The sequence below is a fragment of the Vicugna pacos genome, chromosome 15 (assembly GCF_048564905.1).
Source record: "Vicugna pacos chromosome 15, VicPac4, whole genome shotgun sequence".
In the NCBI taxonomy this organism is placed as follows: domain Eukaryota; kingdom Metazoa; phylum Chordata; class Mammalia; order Artiodactyla; family Camelidae; genus Vicugna; species Vicugna pacos.
The window spans coordinates 28,436,055-28,457,452 of NC_133001.1; the positions used below are offsets into that span (position 1 = coordinate 28,436,055).

The 21,398-nt window shown below is 37.3% G+C and overlaps 1 protein-coding gene across 3 annotated transcripts in view; it reads left to right on the forward strand.

Moving 5' to 3' along the window:
- Window positions 1–21,398, forward strand: part of SRBD1 (S1 RNA binding domain 1) — a 169,400-nt gene that overhangs the window by 123,771 nt on the left and 24,231 nt on the right. For all 3 annotated transcript variants that reach the window (XM_015249703.3, XM_006216451.4, XM_072937776.1), the window contains one exon: window positions 20,094–20,200. In XM_015249703.3, coding sequence (XP_015105189.1) covers window positions 20,094–20,200 — 107 coding nt within the window. The remainder of the gene's footprint in view (window positions 1–20,093; window positions 20,201–21,398) is intronic.

Here is a 21,398-nt window from a genome sequence, read left to right on the forward strand (position 1 = left end):
CACTGATGGATGACTGTTTAGAGATGTGTAAGGAGTAAATGTTCTCAGTTTGTGCATGTCAAAAAGATATTTTATTCTCATACATGTATTTCACTGAGTGTAGACTTTTAGGTTGAAAATAATTTTTTCTCAGATTTTATTATATCCGTTCTATTGTCTTGTATCATCTGGTGGTATTGGTGGGAGGTCTGAGTCTCATTCTGTTCAGAATAACCTGTTTTTCACATCTCTGGAAGGTTTTTTTTGCATCTTCTTTTGTATGTGTAGGTGCTTGTCTTTTCCCATGCATTGGGCTGGATGCTTCTTGTACCTTTATAATCTGAAGATGACCTTCAGCTCTGGGAAAACATCTTGTGCTACGTATTTGATTTCTTGTCCTTTGTTTTCTCTAATTCCATTAAGGCAGGTATGGGACCTCTTAGGTGGAACCTGTCTGTCTCTCTTTTTTAAAATTTTCAGCTCTTGATTTGTGTCTTTGTTGTTGCTCTGGTAGAGCCCTCAATTTTATCTTCTAGTCATTTTATTTTGAATATTTCATTTTGGTAATCAGTTTTAATTTCTAAAAAACACTTTCTTGACCTCTGATTCCCTTTTTATGGTATTATGTTCTTATTTTTTGTTCATTTTTTTAAGCTACAGTATTTTTTTTAATTTTCTTTAGAATACTGACCAAAGGGGATATTCCCTCTGTCTCTGTTTTCCTGCTGTTTTTTTGATCGTTTGTTTGGTTTTTCTGTTTGTTACCTTGATATCTCTCGGGCCAAGACTTCTCTCTTGAGAGACTTTGGTGATTGTTACCTGTATAAGAATACAAAGCTGAGTGGAGCTCTCCTGTAGGCAGGTAGAGTTTGTTCTATTAGCGGGTTTTACTTTACCATGATCTGTTGAGGGGAAGTAGCTACTCTTAAGCTGGAGAATATATACAAGCCACATTTCAGAAGTCTTTTTCCTTGGGGCCTGTTTTGTTTCTTTAGTGAAGAGCCTTACAATTTTTTTCTCTTTTGGTTAGAGAAGGTAGAGTAAATATTTGACTGGAAAGGTGGAATAAATATTTTGGATACTGCTAGTGGTGAATTTGGAGGTGTACTGTGTTGAGTACTCCTCAAAGTTAATGTCTACCCATGACTTCAGAATGTGGCCTTATTTGGAAAGAGTCCTTGTAGGTATTAGTTAAGATAGACCATACTATATTAGGGTGGGCCCTCATCCAATGATTGGTGCTTTGGTTAAGAAGAGAAAACACGCACACACAGAACACCCTGTGAAGGTAGAGACAGGAAGCGGAGTGATGCAGCTGCAAGCCAAGGAATGCCAGAGATTGCCAGCAACCCAGGAGCTGGGAGAGGCCTGGAGCATGTTGTCCCTCAGAGTCTCTAGAGGGAACCAACAGCCAATGTCTTGATTTTGGACTTCTCTGCTCCACAACTGTGAGAAAACAAACTTCTGTTGTTTTGAACCACCCAGTTTGTGGTCATTTTTTCCCGGTAGCCCTTTGAAAGTAAAACAGGTGTGCAGCAGGCAAGCCTTAATGACCTGCCCAGAGTGCTCACCTGCCTTCCAGCAGCATCTGTTGCCTTTCAGCCTCTTGCATTCGAACACCGCACACAAGAATTTCAATGGGCCAGACCACACACTTGAAAACTCAAACTTGAGAAAAGATTCCAGTCTCTAGACCATGCCATGAGATTTTAGGTATAAAAAGTAGGGAAGTTTACGTGTACAGAGAGGGCCTGGAGGGCTCAGCATGGTAGGGAGTGGCAGAGCTTTTGTCTCCACTCTTGTTATGCTACCTGGCGTTTCTGGTTGAGGAACCAGCAGCCCATCTCCAGCATGATAAAGAGGATGGGGGCCCAGGACTTGCATTCCCAGCCATGGGGATGTTTTAAAGTAGTGACCTAACTCGCCACCTCAGCTTTCTATCAGGGTTGCCTTAAGCTCTGGGCTACTTTTTCCATGGCACGGCACGGCATGGTATGGCAGGCTATGCTACGCTATGCTGGGAGCCAACTCCTTTTGTGCAGAGTGAGCCTGCTGGGAATCAGTCTGTGGCATGTTCACTCTTAACTCTCTCAGAAGGCCACTGTTTTATAGGCTAACTTTGAATTAATGCCCCAGGTTTCATACAATACGATCTCTGACGTATCCCAGGACAGAGCCTCTCCTAGAGGGTTTGCCTGACTTACCACGACTCCTAAGTTCCCCTTAACTGTGTCCCGGTGTGAATGCTCCAGCTTACACCTTCCTTCTTCTGCCTTTCCTTCCTCAAAACACCTTGAGGAAAGCATTCTCCTCACCATTGAACTTTCTCTAATTCTAATAGCAGGTACATCACAGAGACTTAGGAAAGAAAAAACACCCTGCCCTTGTTTCTTTTAAAACTACCTTTCCATTTTTGTTACACTTTCTTGGGGGAAAGTTATAGAACTCAAGCCTTTAAGTTCAATCCCTCTTGAGATTGGAAAAGTTTTCTAGACAAGTTATCAGCAATTGAAAATTATGGCTGACTTTTAGTAATAGTCATTATTAAAATTAGCATGGACCTGGGCATGGATTTAAGCCACTGACAACATGAGATTTTCTGTACTGCCTATGCTTTGGTTTCTGTAGTGTTTCTAACTTCATGCCATCGCTTGACTAACACTAATTCCTTTTCTGCTTTTCCTTTACTTCTGGGAAGGTACTGCTTCTGTAGATTTCACATTGTAAACAGAAATTCACCTCATTGTGACCCCTAACCTATGCAGTAAATCCTCTAAAATTAATTTTGGTTCCTTCTGATCTGTTCCCTCACATGACTCCCCCCAAGATTTCATTATTAGATTTTGACAGCCTTTTAAATTTGTAAGTGCCACAAATTTGTCACTAGAGATGAATGAGTAAAAAGAAAATTCCTTGCAGTGGAGGATATGGGTAAAATATTTCAAGCGACAGATCTGCATCAATAATGTTAATGTTTATAGGGTGATGAAAACCATATAAGTCTTAAGCCAGAATCTTGTTTCAGCTGAGTCCCAGAAATTTTGACCACAGAAGCCAAGGCACATTCCATTTATTCCAACAAATGTTTTTTTTCAAGTTCTTTCCAACCGTCTGAGAGACAGTTGTCACTCTCAAATGCCTGAAATTTTAAATGCTTTTTCCTACTGTCTTAGTTAAAAGCAGCAGAAACATTGTCTACTATTCCCACAATGCCTTTTGTCTTCCTTGAGTCCCTAAAATGGAGAGCAAACTTGACGACATTATATTTTGCCCTCTATTTTTCATGTTCGTCCTCTGGCAAGGTCTTTGAGAAATTCTGGTTAATTCTTTCCGACTGACTTCTGGCCTTGCTTTCGTGCCAGAAGGTTGCCTCTACTATGCACAGAACAGTCACAGCGTCACGACTGTTTCTTGTTTCTTACTGATACCAAAGGAGTTCCCCCAGGGGCTTCTGGTTCTAGTGCAAAAGAGCATTAGTATTTGGGAAACTAAGGACAATCAGAAGAAATCTAGAAAAAACATAACTGAAATTATTCTGAATATGCCAGTTAGCATATGTATATTATTATTATTTTTTTAACTAATGGAGAAGGATAAAGAACGTTAAACCATTATAGTGTGGCCTTTAGTCCATTTATTTACATAGTATTTGATATTTTTCTCAAAAAATATATTGACCGAAAAGAATTTATTGAAAACTAAGCTATTGTAAAGTTTCCCTGGGAAATTAAAAGCAGTTCTTAGGTTAGGAAAAAGAAGAAAGAAAAATACCAAGATTAAGAATGATCACTACCCTACCTCCATTCTAAGGCTGCACTGATGGTTTCCCTGCCTGTCAGTGTTCTTTACCAAAATCATCTGGAAGTGATACCGTAACAGTACAGTAAGCATGATGATTTTACAATGGAAATTTCACATGACAAGAAGCATTATTGTATGATAAGTTGATATGAAGACAGGTTTCTTAGAGTAGGCCGTTACATTACATTATCAGAAGCAATAATAATAAAACAGTTAATTAGTGTTTATGAAGTACTTAATAGGGAGAGTGGGACATTATTCTCTCCTTTTTACAGTTGATGAGAGGAGGGCAGCAAGGTGTGGTTTGACTTGCTTATTCCTCCTCACTGCCTTTCATTCTCATTTATTTCCTAGAGTAAGATAGCGTAGGCTCTGCAGCCCAGCTGCATGAGCTCAGATTTTGGCTTCACCATTTACTGCCTGCTGATCTCGGGCAGGGTGTCAGGTGTGCTGTTGTCGTCATTGTCATCGTCGTCATCATCATCATTCCTAGTATGGAACTGCAGTGTGCTAGCACTGAAAGGTATCTAAGAGACTAGCAGATCCAACCCCCTCATTGTCTAGGGAAGCTGAAGCCTAGAAAATTAGCTGGCTTCTCCATCCCCAGTTAATGTTTTAGTTACAGCTAGAACAGTGATCTCTTAACTTTTATGTCCCTTCTACCACAGACAGTTTCCATACTTTTGACTTCAGGCACTAGTAAAATAATTTTTCAAAACATTTGTGGTTCTGATAGCCAGTTTCCAATATGGTCCTCAGGAATACTGCCTCTTGGTACTAATACTCTGGTGTGGTCTCCTCCCACATTGTACTGGTCTTTGTGGCAGTGGAATATGGCAGAAGTAATGGTATCTCACTTCTGAGATGAAGTTATACAAGAACCGTGGTTCTGTCTTGGATGCTTTCGTTCTCTTGGATCTCTCACTGTGGGGGAAGCCAACTTCCATATCATGAACAGCCCTGGTAGATACTCACATGGAGAGGAATTGAGGCCTCTGGCCAACAGCAACAAGGAACTCAGGGCTTCTGCCAACAGTGATGTGAGTGAGCCATCTTGGAAACAGATCCTCAACCCACTCAGGTCTTCAGATGATTTCAGCCCCAGCTGATGTTTTGACTGCAACCTCATGAGAGACTCTCATTGAGAGTCAGAACTACCCAGCTAAGCTGCTTCTCAATTCCTGACCCTCAGAAACTGTGTGAGATAGTAAGTTTGTTGCTTTAAGCTGCTAGGTTTTAGGGTAATTTGTTACACAGCAGTAGATAACTAATACAGTAGGATTGTGGGGAATTGACATACTTCCAAGTTTTTCTTATCACAGACAAGGAAAAGGAAAAGGAGTATTTTAGCACCAAAATAGTAGGAATGTCATAATTATAAAGGACAGTTGTTCACATTGAATAATTGTTGAAAAACATTCTCATTCCCCTTTTTTTATTAACCACTGAAAAATTTGTCATGAACTAGCATTTGGAAACCATTTTACTTCATCATACCGTATCTCAATTAGTAGTTTTCAACTTTGCCTTCTTTTGCGTCCTCAGGTGTTTGCTGAGTATAGGAAAGTGTGTTGTCTTCTGAAATGTGGCTATAGAAAAACCAAACCGAGGAAACTCAGGTTGTTATTTTTTTTCATGGTAGAAGGTACAATAACAGATACAGCTTATCTGTGTTTAGATTTTCTCATCTGTGAATTGATGAGTTATACTATATAAGATCTCTCGTAAACTTTTCCAGTCCTAAAATTTTTGAGATTCCCATGGAAGACCTTTATGCGTTACTCTTTTCTCCTGCACTGTTTGCCAGCAAAAGGAAGGTGATAATCGTAAAATCTTTGTTTTTTTCCCTTTTTAAAAGTACATTTGTTTACAGTCAAAATTGGAACCTGATCAGGACTAATAGAATTTCCCAGGAGAAAGAGGGAAAACCACCAGTGGAACGGACAGATGCGTTTACCTCTGTCTCTGACTTGTACACGCTTGTGTCCTAACCTCTGTACTTAACTGTGCTGCTGCTGTGAAGGAACCAGCCTGGGTGGAAATGTCTCAAAGTTTCCTTTGAGAAAGAAGTGCATCTGTCATTCATAGCCAAGCTGGAGTGGTGGCAAATCATAATTATTTTCAGTGTGTCAGATGAAATGCTGCAGGGGATCATTCTGAGTGACAGAAGGATAGAAAAATTAGAGGGAAAGGGAACAGGAGAAAGTAAATTATAGTTTCATAATAGAAGAGACTAGTGTCCTGTCAAAGCACGTTGCCATGTAGTTTCTTCAGAAATCCTTTTTTTTTTCTGTTCATGTATAGACACCATTTACATAAGATTGGTATTAAGAACACTGTGATACAGAATTTTAAAAGCACGTCTATTTTGTCAGAATATCTTTAGTCATGGTAAACCTTATGAATGAACAGAAAACATTGTCTTATAAACAAAAAAATGTGTTCTTGATTGTTACAAAACTTTCCCTTTAAAAAAATAACTAAGTTGCTGGGCTGTCTTTGCAACTCAAGCAAGAGAGCTGGAATTTGCAGTGCTAAATCAAGTGATACTGCTGACTTACGAAACAGAGGGGACATAGTGTCTAGAACTTCAGTACAAGAGATAGACCCTTTGCATTTCAGCTATGCCTAAGCAGTGTGACACTGGGCAACTTACTTAACTCTCTGTGCCTGTTTCCTCTTCTGTAAAATGGAAATACTAGTAATGTGACGGTAATAACAACCATGGGATTGGGAAGATAAATTTAAGTTAGCATTGTGAAATTCCTGATACCTATTAGTACCTGTATAAATATTTTCTGGTGTTATTACTGTAAAATGGGTTTTCTTATACAGGGATTTTGAAGAACTTTGACAGCTTAGTATAGCTTCTCTGTAACACTTTGTATTTTGCCCCTTCATGGTAAAAACAACTGCACCAAATTATAAATTCTTGCTTGAAAATTCAATCCTGTCACAGACATTTCCTTACAGAGTACCTGTCATTAAAGACTAATTTAAGCACCTCATCCAATGAAAATTACTAGATATACATAAAAAGGATTCTAGAGGCAATACTCCTTATAAAACAAGTAGGTAATTACTACCTCCTCTATTTTTCAAATGCTGAATTTCAGAATTATGTGCATATAGAAACTGCAAAAGAATAGTATTCAGGTTTTTGTTTACTTAGCTGTTTACAATATGCACATTTCCACTTATGTTCCTTCATGTTGCCAGATTCTCTCCCTACACTCGGCCTCCCTTCCAAAGTTTTAAATGTTTATCATTTCCTCTCTTTTGCATGCTAGACAGTGTATACTTAGATTGCTTCACCGCAGATCTCTCCCCTGACCTCCAAGCTCCATATATCCACCTACCAGCCTGAACTTTCAATTTGGAAGTCCAGTAGACTTCTGAAACTTAACATGTCTAGGAAAGAACTTCTGACCTCCCTCTACTAACCCCTCTGCCTCCCCCAAATTTGAAATGAAAACCGCTCACCTGTTTTTCTTTCACCCTACCCGATTTCTGTTAATGGCATCATCATCCACCCAATTAGTCAAGCTACAAACCTATTCTCATTACAACATCACTTTTATTAAAATCCTTAATTCTTTTTTGCTTTATCATTCCCCAGTATTAACTCCGTCTCCCTCTTTCCACCCCAACCACCTGATGCCAGACAGTCATCATCTCCCTCTTGATGTGCTGAAAAAGTCTCTTACCAGGACTCCCTATTTCCTGTTTAAAATGTGTGTCAGATCCTTTCTCTCTCCTCATTATACTTAGAATAAAATTCTTACTCCTTTCTATGGGACCTATAAGATCCTTGTCTGCTTCTCTAGCCTTACTTCTGACTATTTTTCCCCATCCCCGTTGTGTTCTGGCCACACTGCTGTCCTTTTAGTTGCATGAGCAGTGTAGCTTTTTCCCACCTCAGGGCCTTTGCACTTTTTTTTTTTTTTTTTTTGGCCTAGAATATTCTTTCTGGCTCTTTGCGTGGCTGGCTCTTTCTCATTCCTCAAGTGTTAGATTTAATATATTTCTTCAAAGAGTCAATTCCCAGTCACCCAAGTAGCCACCTTTAACTCCTTGAACTATGATGTTACTCTCTTTATTTCCTTTATAGCATTTATCCCAAGTTATAATTTTTATTTGTTTATTTAATCATGTGTGCCATCTATCTGTTTTCTGCTATACTGCCATTAATTTTACTTAGAATTTACTTAGAATAAGGCCAGGTACAAAGCAGACACTCAGCAAATATTATAATGTTTATTGAATGAATGAATGCTTATAAGCATTAGAAAGTTTATTTTTTATTTGCTAGCTTTTGAGTCTATTCAAGCCACTCTCAAGCTCATTCAGGTCATTGGCAGAATTCATTTCCTGGCTGAGTGACCAAGAGCCCCAGCTTTTTACCAGCTGCTGGCTGTAGACCACCTTCGGGTCCTAGAGGTCACTCACAGTTCCTTGCCACATGGGCTTCTTCAGCATGACTGCTTATTTCATCAAGACATCAGAACAGCCACCTTTCCCATTCAGTGTGATCTAATCACTGGAGTGACATCCAATCACTGCTGTATTCCATAGCTTAGAAGCAAGTCACGGGTCTTGCTCACACTGAAGGTGCAGGGATTACACAAGGAGTGAACACCAGGAGGTGTTCACAGGGTCACCTCAGAGTCTGCCTGCTACAGTGATTAATGATAAAGTGTTAGTTTTCTTAAGTGTAACCTGGGTCAGTGTGACTTAAAGGGAGTGAAGCTTACCACTTCTTCCCATTGGAATGAGGGACTTTGGGTGCCTCTGAAATTTTCCATTCAAAACAACGGATACTTATTACAAGCCTACTCTTCTGAGCGAAAGAAACTCCTGTCTCAGAGAGAAGGAAAGAAGTTCTGTTAGAACATTATAAAAGGGGGGCACATAAAGAAGGTGGTGGCTAGACCAGCTTTTCCTCCCATTTCTTCTCAATATCAGAGAAAAAAATACTTTCTAATAAAATGGAAATAAGTTGCTAATTCACTTTAAAACCCAAATTTATTTAAAATAAACTGCCAGTTCTAAACTGAGATTTGCTCTAACAGAACATTCCCCTTAGTGGTTTGAGGAATGAATAAGACAAATTATTTGCACTCTGGTCTTGCTTGCATAGCTGATCCTGTAATGACCAGTGTTTAATTCTTACGCCCTAGAATTCTTTCCTTGGTAAAGAGGAGTTGGGAACATCTGTATCCCTCTTCTGAATTTCAGAATTCTCTCATTTATATTTTCTTTAACTTTATGACCCCACCCTTGTCCATGGCCTAGTTACTCTATGAGTCAAATGGGTTTGATTTTGCCCAATTCTGCAATAACCCATAGAGATATTTGGGGAAAATGAGTTATACTACATTGAACCTTAAAGAAAAGATTATTTCTGAATGTAACATTTTCATATCAAAAAGTATTTTCTTCCTCAGACCTGTTTGTTGTATCAAGATATGTAGCAAAATACGCTCTTCGACCTTTCTGCTAGAGATGCCTCATCAGCTTCTAATCATGTTGACTGTGAGACTGTCTGTGGTAAATGGTGGCCCGTGAATGAGTCTCACAAGTCTTGACCTGGGAGATGGCAAGTCAGGACTTTCTTCCTAATGATTTCTCTGCTTTCTGGGTCCAAATATCTCAGCTTTGGTCTTCTTTTATTGTATGACAGGGTGCTTGTACTTTGACTCATGTTTAAAATGACAGAAGCTTAAATTTAATTCAATTCCCAGGAAAATAAATACGTAAGCTTTTCTAATCAAAAGCATCAGAGATTAGTCTATGAGTAAGGTCTGAGTTAACAGGAACTCTTTATTGACCTAGAAACCTACCAGAAACTATTTGCCAGAGGATTTGGTGGCTTGGAGTGAGAGAGCCTGTGGCCATGGTTAGTCTTAATATGTTATGTTAGGGCATCTTAGATTTCATTTTAAAATATCACCTTCTGAGCTGGCTGTTGATTGATGCCTCCTTAAAAAGTTTCTCTGTAATCTGAATTTAAATTTTAACTGCTATAATGCCCTTAAGTATCTCCTTTTATTTTAAGGCTACTCTTTTTCGTAAACCAAATCCCCAACTTCAGCAAGAAGAATCCAAAAGCAAAACTGCTAGAAACTTGCCTCTGGTGTTCTTTCCTTTATCCAATTAAGTTGTAATTTATTGAGCACCTACCATGTGCTAAGGAGCTTGATGTTAGGAGGTGGGAATGCAGAGAAAAGTCTAAATGGCCAGCAGACACACACAGAGGTCCTCAACTAAACCAGTTTTCAAGGAAATACACTTTAAAGCAGTAGTAGGATTGAGCCCCTACTGTGTGCTGGAATACAGCAATGAACAAAACATAAATGTTTATTAACTTACACACACAACAAACCTGTGTGAAGCAGATGCTAATAAATGCTGTGGATAAAATTAGGGAATGAGGGTAAGAGTGGTGTGAGGGCAGAGTTTTGGATCCGTGTCTTCACTCCCACCAGTGCAGGAGGCTAGGTATGGAGGGAACATTTCAGATCCTGTGGCACTCCTGGGCTCTCTGCTGCCACAGTCATGTAGAGGCGGGGGACTTGCAAACAAAAGGGAACCTTCCTTACCATATTAACATTCGAGCCCCACAGAAACACGTTGATGTGGCTCCTGTGCTGGTGGTGTCAAGCTCAAGTGTAATTGGGAGAATTTACTGTCTATAATATTAATTGACTGGAAGCCAATTCTAGCTGCGTGTGTGGCCGCATATGACTTTATGTATGTGTATTTGGGGAAAGAAAATATATCTTTAGAACTTACTGTTGGAAATATTAACAAGGAACCTAATTTCTACAATCTTGGGAGGAAAAAACTTTTTATTATTTTGCCTAGTACCCCTTTTTAATCCCTAACCCCTAACCCCTAAACATTAAACATTTAAACTTAAGCTGTCAAAATTTCTGTGTGCAAGGATCTCTCTCCCTCTCGTGTATACACACCACACAAACAATAGTTTCAGATCAGATTTTCTACACACTGTATTTTAATTTATTAGAAAGGAAATTTCTCTCTTGTGGCTAATCTTTGCACCCTAAATTTTTCTGAAGTCCATGTTCATGGCTAAACGATAAATCTCAAAATAGAGTTTTACAGTGGAAATGCTGACTCCTTTGTATTATGTCAGGTCACAATGTCTAGCTAATTGGTATGTATTGGTTCATGCATATGTCATAAGCCAGGATTATGTTTTAGTGCAGGCCCTGTACTTGACCACACATGGGACAGATAGGTGTGGTCTAGGTTAGATGTGTTAATGTTTTTCTTTGTCTACAGTAAATTAGATGGTGTGAGGCATTGGTTTGGAAAGGTTATGCGGGCAGTGCAGACATTGAGGATTTATGGACCTTCACTTAGCCAGTATTGCCCCTGTCTTTCTTCCACCGTGTCAACCTGTATCCACTAGGGGACATAGGAGCACCTACTAGAAGACAGAGTGAAAGCCTGAGTAGATTAGAATTTAAACACTGGGCTATTATGATAGCATATGAAAGGCTCACTTTTTAGCTTTGTGATTCATAAAGAAGTTACACATTTCATTTAAATTTTAATCATCATGGAAAACTTTTTAAAGGCATAATCAGTATCTTATGTTAATAATTACGGAATGAGAATGAAACAGGCAGCTTAACTAGCACAGTTTTTTTCACTTAGTTCCCATGTGGCCTACTGAAGCTATTCGGAGAAGGATTCTGGCTTTGAAAATGACTGTATATAGAAAAGAATTACCTTTTGGGTTCAGAAGGTGAGACATCTAGGGAGGATATCTACTATCAGATTCCAAAGAACAAAAACCAGGAGTGGTCGTAGTTTGTACCCCAGATACCTGCTCTAGAGTTATGAATTCTGAGAGAAGCCCATAGTTTGTAAAATGATTATCAATCATCTGACTGATCCCTCCTAAAATGATTATGTGGTCTAACAGTTCAGGAACTTAGGTTGGATTTTTGTTTATTTACAGTTGTTTTAAGGTATAATTTACATACAGGAAGGGGCAAACTGATACACTGCAATGAGTTTTGACAAATGCATACCCCCATCTGTGAAGATGTAGAACATTTCTATCATCCCAGAAAGTTCACTCCTGTCTCTTGACACATAGAGCACTCTTATGTTTTTTTCACCATACATTAGTTTTGTCTGTTCTAGAATTTTACATAGAAGACAGCGTACAATTTGTATTCCGTTGCACTCAAGTTCTTTCAGTTCATCCATGTTTTTACATGTATCAGCAGTTTGTTCTTTTTTGTTGCAGAATAGTATTCCATTGTGTGAGCATAATACATTTTCAATACATAATACATTTCATAATACATAATCCATTCTCCTATTGATGGACACCTAAGCTGTTCCTAGTTTTTGACTATTAATGAATACAAATCCTAGAGACATTCTTATACAAGGTTTGGGGGGCCATATTATCAAATTTTCCCTTAAATAAACATTTAGTATTTGAATTGCTGCAAGTGTTTTAAAGCTTTTTAATTAGGTAAATTACATTTCTCTGGTAATTACCCCTTATGTTGAAGTCTTTTTTGTCTGATATTAGTATAGCTATGTTAGTGTTTGTAGTCTTAATGTTTGCATTAATCTCTTCTGTAAGAGATTGTAGAGAATTGGTATGATTTCTTCTTAAGTGTTTGGTAGAACACACCACTGAACCAGTCTGGAAAGGATTATTTTATAAAGTTTATTAGGATGGGTGTAGAGTAGCCCTCTCTCTAGGACTAGAATAGCCCCACTTCTAAGACCTGGCCATTTACCTGGGTGTTGTGTGAGGTCTCCCCAGTGTGACTGGTAGGACATCTTATGTCTCCCAGCTCTGCAATCACAGGAATCTCTGTATAGCCCCAAACTCCCAGGCAGCTGATTTTTGCCTGGTCTGTAGAGTCTTATCCTGGCATCCTGGGTGTATGCAGTTTAATATTTTGCTAAATACTTTAGGGGTCTCATGCAATTTTCTGGAGTTCTGCTCTTCAAAGCTTCATTCTCTCTGGTATCCTACTCTTAAAAGTCCAATCATTTCAGCAGTCTCGGGCTCTATAGCCTCTGCTCTGCCACCCCCCGTGCCACAGTCTGTAAAGTCTTCTCAGACAGAGATTGTGGGCAATTGAGGGGCTGAACTTACGTAGTTCCCCGTCTACAGATTCATAGTCCTGCTCTACCTGTTGTCTAACATCTAAAATTAGTTGCCAAATATGTTTCACTCAGTTTTATCGTTGTTCATGGTGGGAAAAGGACTCTGGTGTAGAAGTTCTTCTAAACTGGAAGCCTAAAAACTGAGTTAGCAGTAAAAGAATTTTCAGCATAACTTTCATATGCTTTATCAGAGGAGGAGGATTTACAAAGAAAATCTCTTCTTGTGTTGTGTTTTTCCCCCTGTTATGAACACTGGCCATACTTTAGTCTGTTTCCAGATCTGGAAAATCACCTCTAGGCCTGGAATGCCCTTTGCCGTCTTAATCCCAGAGCCCCATAGGCACAGTGAGCTGTTCATTGTACCTATAGTTTATTCATCTAAAAAACAAAAATGTTCTGCTAGTGTTAAAAGTATTTGTTTTTAAAAAACTATGGTTAATGAAAAAATATTTTTAGAATACTTGTCCATTACATGTAAATATCTATGATCCAGTAGAGCTAGAATACATAGGTTTTTAAAACGTTAAATGCAATATTTCTATGGTGCCAAATGTTGTTTTAGTCTTTAAAGGGAGTGTATAAAGACCTCTTGTATACTGATTTGAAGAATTGGAGGAGGAGCTACTCTTCACACATATTCTGTTTTCTCAAATGTTTTCCATTCTTCTGTCATTTCTGTCTTTTCATGGGTCATTCAACCCACACATCCCTGGATGAGTCTTTTAAACTGTCACATGTCAGTCAAAGAAAAGTAGATGTGAAATGAGGAAATAAACTTCCCTTATTTGAAATAGACTAGATTCTCCCTGTAAAGCTTTTTTGCATCTTTAGTTTCTAACTACAATTTATATTTTGGGCAACAGTAGGAGACAAGAAGGGACATGAGTGAGTGATAATTGCAAAAGAAAATACTCAAGAATGTTGCATCAGAAAACCACTTGGGAATAAACTTAAAGTTTATATGGAATATGCAAAGTGAAATTTCATTGCTGTAATCCACAGCCAATGTTTCATCTAGAAGGATTTTTTAAAATAATTGTAAGATAATTTTAGTGCTTAGGACCAAAAAAAGGAGCAGTTTGGATCAGCAATTCTTTAGAAATTTGTGGTAGAGTAATAATAAAAATGTGGATTCTGACCTCAAAAAAGCTGACTAGCGTAAATGACTGCTTATATTCCTTTTTAAAGTTTTCATAAATTTTAAGTAAAAATCCAATGCCCAAACAATATTTCCTTGACTTTGAAAGACTATTGATAAAACTCAAATTACTTGCCCTAAAATTCAGAGTTTAGTTAACTTTTAAAAAATAGAATAATTCATCCTTTCTGGCATCAAGTCCTTGACCAGCCCTGGGGTCCTCTTGCCTCTTATTCTCATGACTGCCAGTAGACTGGTGTTTCATGTCTCAGCTTTCTGCTAATATAAACTGAGCTTCTGGAAGACATGGAATTCACATGCTTTTTCCTGGACTTTAAACACCTAGCACAATTAGCGCAGTGTCTGGTACATAGTAGTTGCTTAGAAAATGTTTTTAGAATGACAAAATCAATGCTGCTTTAGTGTCAAAGACATTATTATGAGGACAATATGGAACTTTATTCAATATTCCCTCCCCTTAACATATGTGATTTTTACTTTTAGAAAATAATCTTACTCTTTAAGCAAATAGAGTACTTTCCTAAGCAAAAAGCTGGGGAAGAACATAGGCAAAATCCAGGATTATGGATGACAGCAGTCCCTGCAGAAATTTTTCTTACATGAATCTAGCTGCTAGAGGAATTAAAAAGTATTTCAATTCAATATGTTGTTATCTTGGACCTTTTTTCTTATAGACCATTTTGGCAAAATAGCTGTTCTGCCTTATGCTTTTTAATGACTTCGTAATAGTTCATGCTGTGGCTGTTCCATAATTTGTTTGTATCAGTACCCTCTGGGGGAATTTTTAGATTTTACACACACACACGCAGGCACATACCTTTGCACGTCTTGCTATTTCCTGAGTAAATTCTTATATATAAAGATGCATGAAATCATATGCACATTTCATATAATTGTTGTGAGGATTAAACTAGATCATACTATAAAAAGCCTATAGCAATGCCTGACAGTAAAATGTCAAGGTTTTCTGTAGTACGGTTATTATTAGCTGTTTGGTTGCTTAGTCTTCCCCCTAGACTTGAAGTGCCTAAATAAAATGACTGCTTCAGTTAGAAAAACAGATCTCAACTCCAAGTGGCTTGAACAACAAGCGAATTAATTATTCTTTATTAAACAATAAGGAAATTTCATAACAAGAGGGTCAGAGGAGGGGTGAGTATGGAACTGGTTAATACAGGATTTCAGGAGCATCAGGAAAAACCAGTCTTCCCAAGTATGCCGCCTGCCATACTCAGTGAGTCAGCCTCGTCCCCAAGCTGATCCCGGTCACAGGATACAACACTTGCTCCGGGTGCAGGAGTCATACTTGAATGAAAAGACCAACTCTTCATGAGAGTCATTGTTTAAGAGTGGTGAAGTCTCTTTCTGAAGGTCCCATCAGATTTACCTTTACATTAAATTTCCCACAATTAAATGAATGGAATGGGTCCACTATGATTGGCTTAGACCATTGTTTTTCATACTTTTTGATTATGACACACAGTAGGAAGTACATTTTATACCACAACCAAGATACTCATCACACATGTATTTGTGTATGTCTCTCTCTATACAGTTAAACATAATTCAAAATAAAATCTTTTCAATATAATACTTACCTAACTACCCTATGATAAAGTTTTATCTATATTTAAACATAAGGATTTTTAACCCTCAAATACAGAAATTCAGAAAGATTTAATTTAATATATAGTATAAGCTGTTACTGAATTCGTCCCAGTCCAGAACACCTGAGGACAGTGAGTTTATATTGTACACTATGGAGCCTCTTTTAAATTTTGATTAAGATGAAATTGAAAATGCTTTTTCACACAAATAGATTATTGTGAGTATAAAATAAGTATAGTAATAATTGATACAGACAAGAAATAGCAATGAATTCTGGACTCAAGGAGACAGGATACACAAGTAAATGAATACAAGGAGTTGGGGATAATTGGGAATCATCTTGGAAGCTGCCTAGCACAGAGTATAAAAAAAGTAAGACAAGTAAATGCAGTATGTGACCCTGGATTGAATTCTGGACTGGGAAGAAAATGCTGTAAAGTAGAATTGGGACAATTGATGAAATTTGAGTCCAGCCTATGCGTTAGATAATATTATACCGATGATAACTTGCCTGATTTTATTTATCATACAGTGGTATGTAATACAATGTCCTTGTTATTTGGAAAAACACACAGAGGTATTTATTTGAAGGAAGGCTATAAGGAAATTCTTTGTTACTCCTACAAGGTTTTTCTAAATTTGAGGTTATTTCAAAATTAAAAGTTTTAAAATACCAAGAGAAATTGTTTTTCAACTGAAAAAATATGCATCTAGTTCTTGAGTTCATATCCACTGAATGTATGATATGAATGTCATGGCATTTAATCCTTTTAATATGTTGTTGGATTTGGTTTGTTAGTGTTTTGTTCAGGATTTTTGCATGTATACTCATAAGGAATATTGGTCTATAGCTTTCGGTTGGTGTCTTTGTTTGGCTTTGATATCAGGGTAATACTGAGCTCATGGAAAGAGTTAAGAAGTGTTCCCTCGTATTTTCTGGAAGAGTTAGAGAAGAATTAGTATTAATTATTTAACTGTTTGGTAGAATTCATTAATGAAAATGTTCAGTCCTAGACTTCTTTGTTGGGAGAGTTTTGATTACTGATTGAATCTCTTTACTGGTTATAGGTCTGTTCAGATTTTCTTAGTTCTTCTTCAGTCAGTTTTGGCAATTTCTGTGTTTCTAGGAATTTTCGTTTCTTATTCCTGTGCAGTTTATCTAGATTAATTTATATTGAACAATAATACATTTTTATATGGTGTGCATATCTGATTCAGTTTTTGTAAAGTTATACTTAGACCATACAAAATAAATCCCCCATAAAACTGCCTTGCCTTACATACCTGACCTAACATGCATTTATCATGATGATATTTTGAGCATTCCAGTTGCTTCACATCCTTATCAATACTTGGTATTTTTCATCTTTTTTTATTTTAGCCATTCTGATAGGGATATTCTAAATGTTTTGTTTAGTTTTTTGTTTTGAAGGTTTTAAACTGTCATTTATAAAAACATTATTAACAGCAGTACATCTGGAGTCTATCATTTTTATTGCTTTGTGTATTTGTAAAATCATTTTTTAAATCAAGTTTGTTTTTATCCTATTTAAAATGTGGTTCAAATCAAGTCAAAGATTGCTGACTGGATCAACACTTTCTCTCAATTTTGTCACTATTAGCACTTCCAAATCTGGGAGTTGAGCTTGCTTCATTATTCTTTTTTTTTCTTCAATGTTTAAAAGATTCACTTTAAAGACAACTTGTACTAACTCAGTTTAAATATTACAATTGCTGATAATTCAAAAAAAGTTATACTCAATAACATCCTTTCTGAAAAAATACACTGAAGGTTTGTAACTAAACCTTGAAAGGCTGAAAGAATGAGCACTTTGCCAATAGATGATAAACTTCTCAAACTTTTTAAAATACTTTGCTTCATAACTCTGTGAAGTTACTCTTTAACCTCTCCATCAATCAGTGGTCAAAGTGACCATCATTTATCAAAAGATCAAATGAGACAGCAGTGAACAAAACATAGGTTCTGGCCAATTTATGTATTCTTCTCACATGATAGTCTCAACTGGCTGAATTATTTATTATACTGTTTAGTCCATAAGAGTATGTGCAATGTGCTTGATGTGGTTTATTCTATTCCTTTTTAAAATTTTTTTGTGCTGGGTGGCAAGCCACTAAATTAACTTTGTGACCCACTAATTGGTCACAACCCTCAGTTTGAAAGCCACGAGTTTTAACCAGTCATTATCATCTGCTGGAGATGAGGCCAGATTCCCCAAAGCATATGGCCCTATAGGGGTGGGGTAGATGCATGATACACACTCAGACTTCTGTTTGGAAGGAGGAAAAAGGAAGTTGGAGACTAGAGGTAGGACAGGCAACCAAGAGTGTCTGCTACAGGGACTGCTACTCATTTAGATATCCTAGCATCTGGTGTGTTTTGAAGTATGTGGAGTTGTTTACATTTTTTTCTAGCAACTCCTAACTATTACTCTTAGTTTTTCTTGTTTGTTTAAAGTTTTGTCTCTTTCTTCAAATATTTTTTTCCTGCTGCTTTCATTGTGCTTGCCTCTATATTGTCATCTATCTCCTACCCTCTCATTTTTTAAGGTCCTCTTTTCATTCTGCTGATTCTCATCTACTCAAAGAAAAGCCCTGTCCAGCTCCTCAAAAGCTGTGGCTCATGAGTATTCAAGTTCTTAGCGAGGTCTTAGGTTTTCCTTTATGATCTTTCTCATGATTATGTTTACGTATTAGATTTTTATAATTATGTCTGTATTTTTAAGCTGTGGCCTGAGTAGTTACCAACTAACTTATCTCTGAAAAACATAAATATTCCTATACCCTTCAGTCTTCCAGAGCAAAAACATTCGCCATTATTAAATGATAATAATGTAATCACAATACCTGGGGGCTCTGTTTACTGTATTGTCTTCCTAAGAGTTTAAGGTTATCAAACCTATCCTTGTTTCCTTGAGAAATATGGAGAGGAGAGGAATGCTGACCCGCAGCTTCATATCTGGGAACAACAACTATAGGATCCTTAATTTTAGAATTGTGAGTAACATCAAGTGTTTTGAACTATTCATTGTGGCAGTCTGGCTTCAATTAGCCAACAAATATTTACTTTCAGATAATGTGTTTCATCAGTTCTGAGATGCACATTTTGTCACGTTTTAACACCTCTGCTATCAGGATGCATCCTACAGTTAATGGTGTCCTATAGTAGCTGTTGGCCCTATGGCAAGTCATGGTGTATCGTCTGTATGAATTTGATTGTTAATCCTGGAGACATGACTGAACTGCAAACTCTTCTGTTTTAGTCAGTAAAGGACCTTTAAGGAAAGATAGTTCTGTTGCTGTCTGAAATCTCTTGTACTGAGATTAAGATAGGACTTCAGAATAAACATCTGAAGCTTGAAAGAAAATCTCAGAAACTATAGAGTATTACTATTTTAAGAAATGCCACATTACCTAGGCTCCTGGTAACATAAAAGACAAAATGGGTGGAAAAGCTTGGACATCTATGGCTCTGACTTTAAAAAATGATTCAGGAAAGTTGAATGCTTAGCGTGAAGAAATTTTAGGAATACCTTAACCAGTTTAGATTGCTTATATTTCCTTTTTATCTATTCATGATGCATGATTTTGAAGCTTTCTTAATTAGTCTAAAACAGCTCTTTTAATATTTAAAAAATCCTAGGTAATAAGAAATCACTGTGTTACGGTTTCATTGTAGTACCTATCTTCTTTCTTAGTGGCATATAAAATAATGGTGCATTTTATAAGCAATAGTATCTTCGATTTGATGAAATATGAGAGTCTGATTTACTGTCAAACTTACCGAGTATTAACGTACTGCTTCCTATAATAATTCACTCTTTCTTCTCTTAAGAACAACTAAGAGACACCATACATGTGCAAGTGAAGAAAAATAAGACTTCAAGGCAGTGCATGAATAATAGTGACCTGTATGGCTCAAAGTGTACTCCCAGAAGCAGCAGCAGCAGCGTACGTGACCTGGGAGCTTGTTAGAATGCAAATTTTCAGACCCTGCCCCAGACCTACTGAATCAAAGATTGGATGTGGGGCCCAGCATCATGTGTTTTAACAAACCCTGTAGGTGATTTTGATGGCAGGCTAAAGTTTGAGAACCATTACTCTGGCAGAATTTCAGAAAAGGGAAAGGTACTGGTGCTGTTATATTCAGGTCAGGTGTATGAGTAATTTGGAGAGTAAGGAAACAGATTCTTTAAGTTCAGCTCAATTACATCAGCTAACAAACTGTTTAAGAGAAATGAAGAAATTTCCTTTGCTGTGTCTCAGCCGGCTGCCAGTAACGTAGGCAAAGTAATGGAACAGTCCAAGAACTGCTTGTTCTTTACTGTTGATTGATGCTTGATCTTGGTCTTTTCAGCACGATGTATCTCAGACTCTACTCAAGGCAACATTGGACAGTGTTGTAGAAGAATGTGTCAGCTTTGTGGGAGTGGATATTAACATCTGTTCAGAAGTTTTGTTAAGGTGAGACAAGAAGTCTGTGGCTGAAGATCACAGAATCTTGAGTTTTACTGGCTGTCCAGTTCAAACTCAGCCAGAACAAGGGGACACATGTATAAAGTTGTCAGGTGTAGAAAATCTGTGAGTTCATACATTGCTTTAGGTAATCAGTCAGAGGGGAAGACATCATTTAAGAAAAGAATTGTAACAATTCACATTATCATTTTTAATACTGGAAATCTAAAGTGAAGAGCATATGGTAACTATTGAGTGCATTAGTGTCACTGATAGAATTTAAATAAGGTTAACATGGAAAAGAGCTGTTTCCCACCACATGAGAGTAGATATTTTTCACTGGTTCAGTCTCTTACTTACATCTTTCAAAGCTGACAGTCTCCAAAATATAAATTCTGAGGGTTCAAGGTATGGTTACCATATTTTTACCTTGATTCCACAAGTCACATATCAAAATCTTCGTTGTACTATAATCACATCTTATATACTTTGTCTTTTTTTCCTGTGGTTATAGAAGAGCTGCTTTTCTGATCCTAGTCTTGCATTTATTATACAAGTCTGCTGACGCAGCATGAAATTCTGGACCTCTGGAAAAAATCTGGGTCTTTTTGCTTTGAAATTGGAATAGCAGGAAATATCCCTTACATTTTAAAGTGTTGCTTTTCTACCATAGCTACAAACATTCCATAATTCCATATATGCAGTTCTATAATAGAATTAAGATTCTCTAACACCAAGCCAACTATCTAATAATATAGTTTTTACATCATCATGGATAAGTACCTGTCTGTAGTTCAAGTCTTTACTAATGAGAACAGGCTGATCAAAAAAAATAGGGTAGTACCCTGCAGCTGCAGCTGTTGTAACTTCTGCTGCTAACTCACTTTGTAAGCTAACCAGGAACAGGCAGAATTATTACTTGATTCAGAAATACAAGGAATGTGAATAATGTAGAAATACTATGAGGAATAGTGTTTTTTGGGTTTTTTTCTCGCACCCGTGTTAACCAGCTTACCAGCATCTTTGTGACAGCTACTGGTTTTGTCACTATTTTGCTTTCTGTTGTCCTTCTCTCCTCTTGGACAACTCTTTCCTCTTTGTCTTTTTTATTTAACCCCCTTTGATTAACTTAGAGCCATATGAAATGTGTAATTGGAGTTGTTTTTATGATGCAAGTGTTTTATATCATTCTCTTTTCAGATGAGAT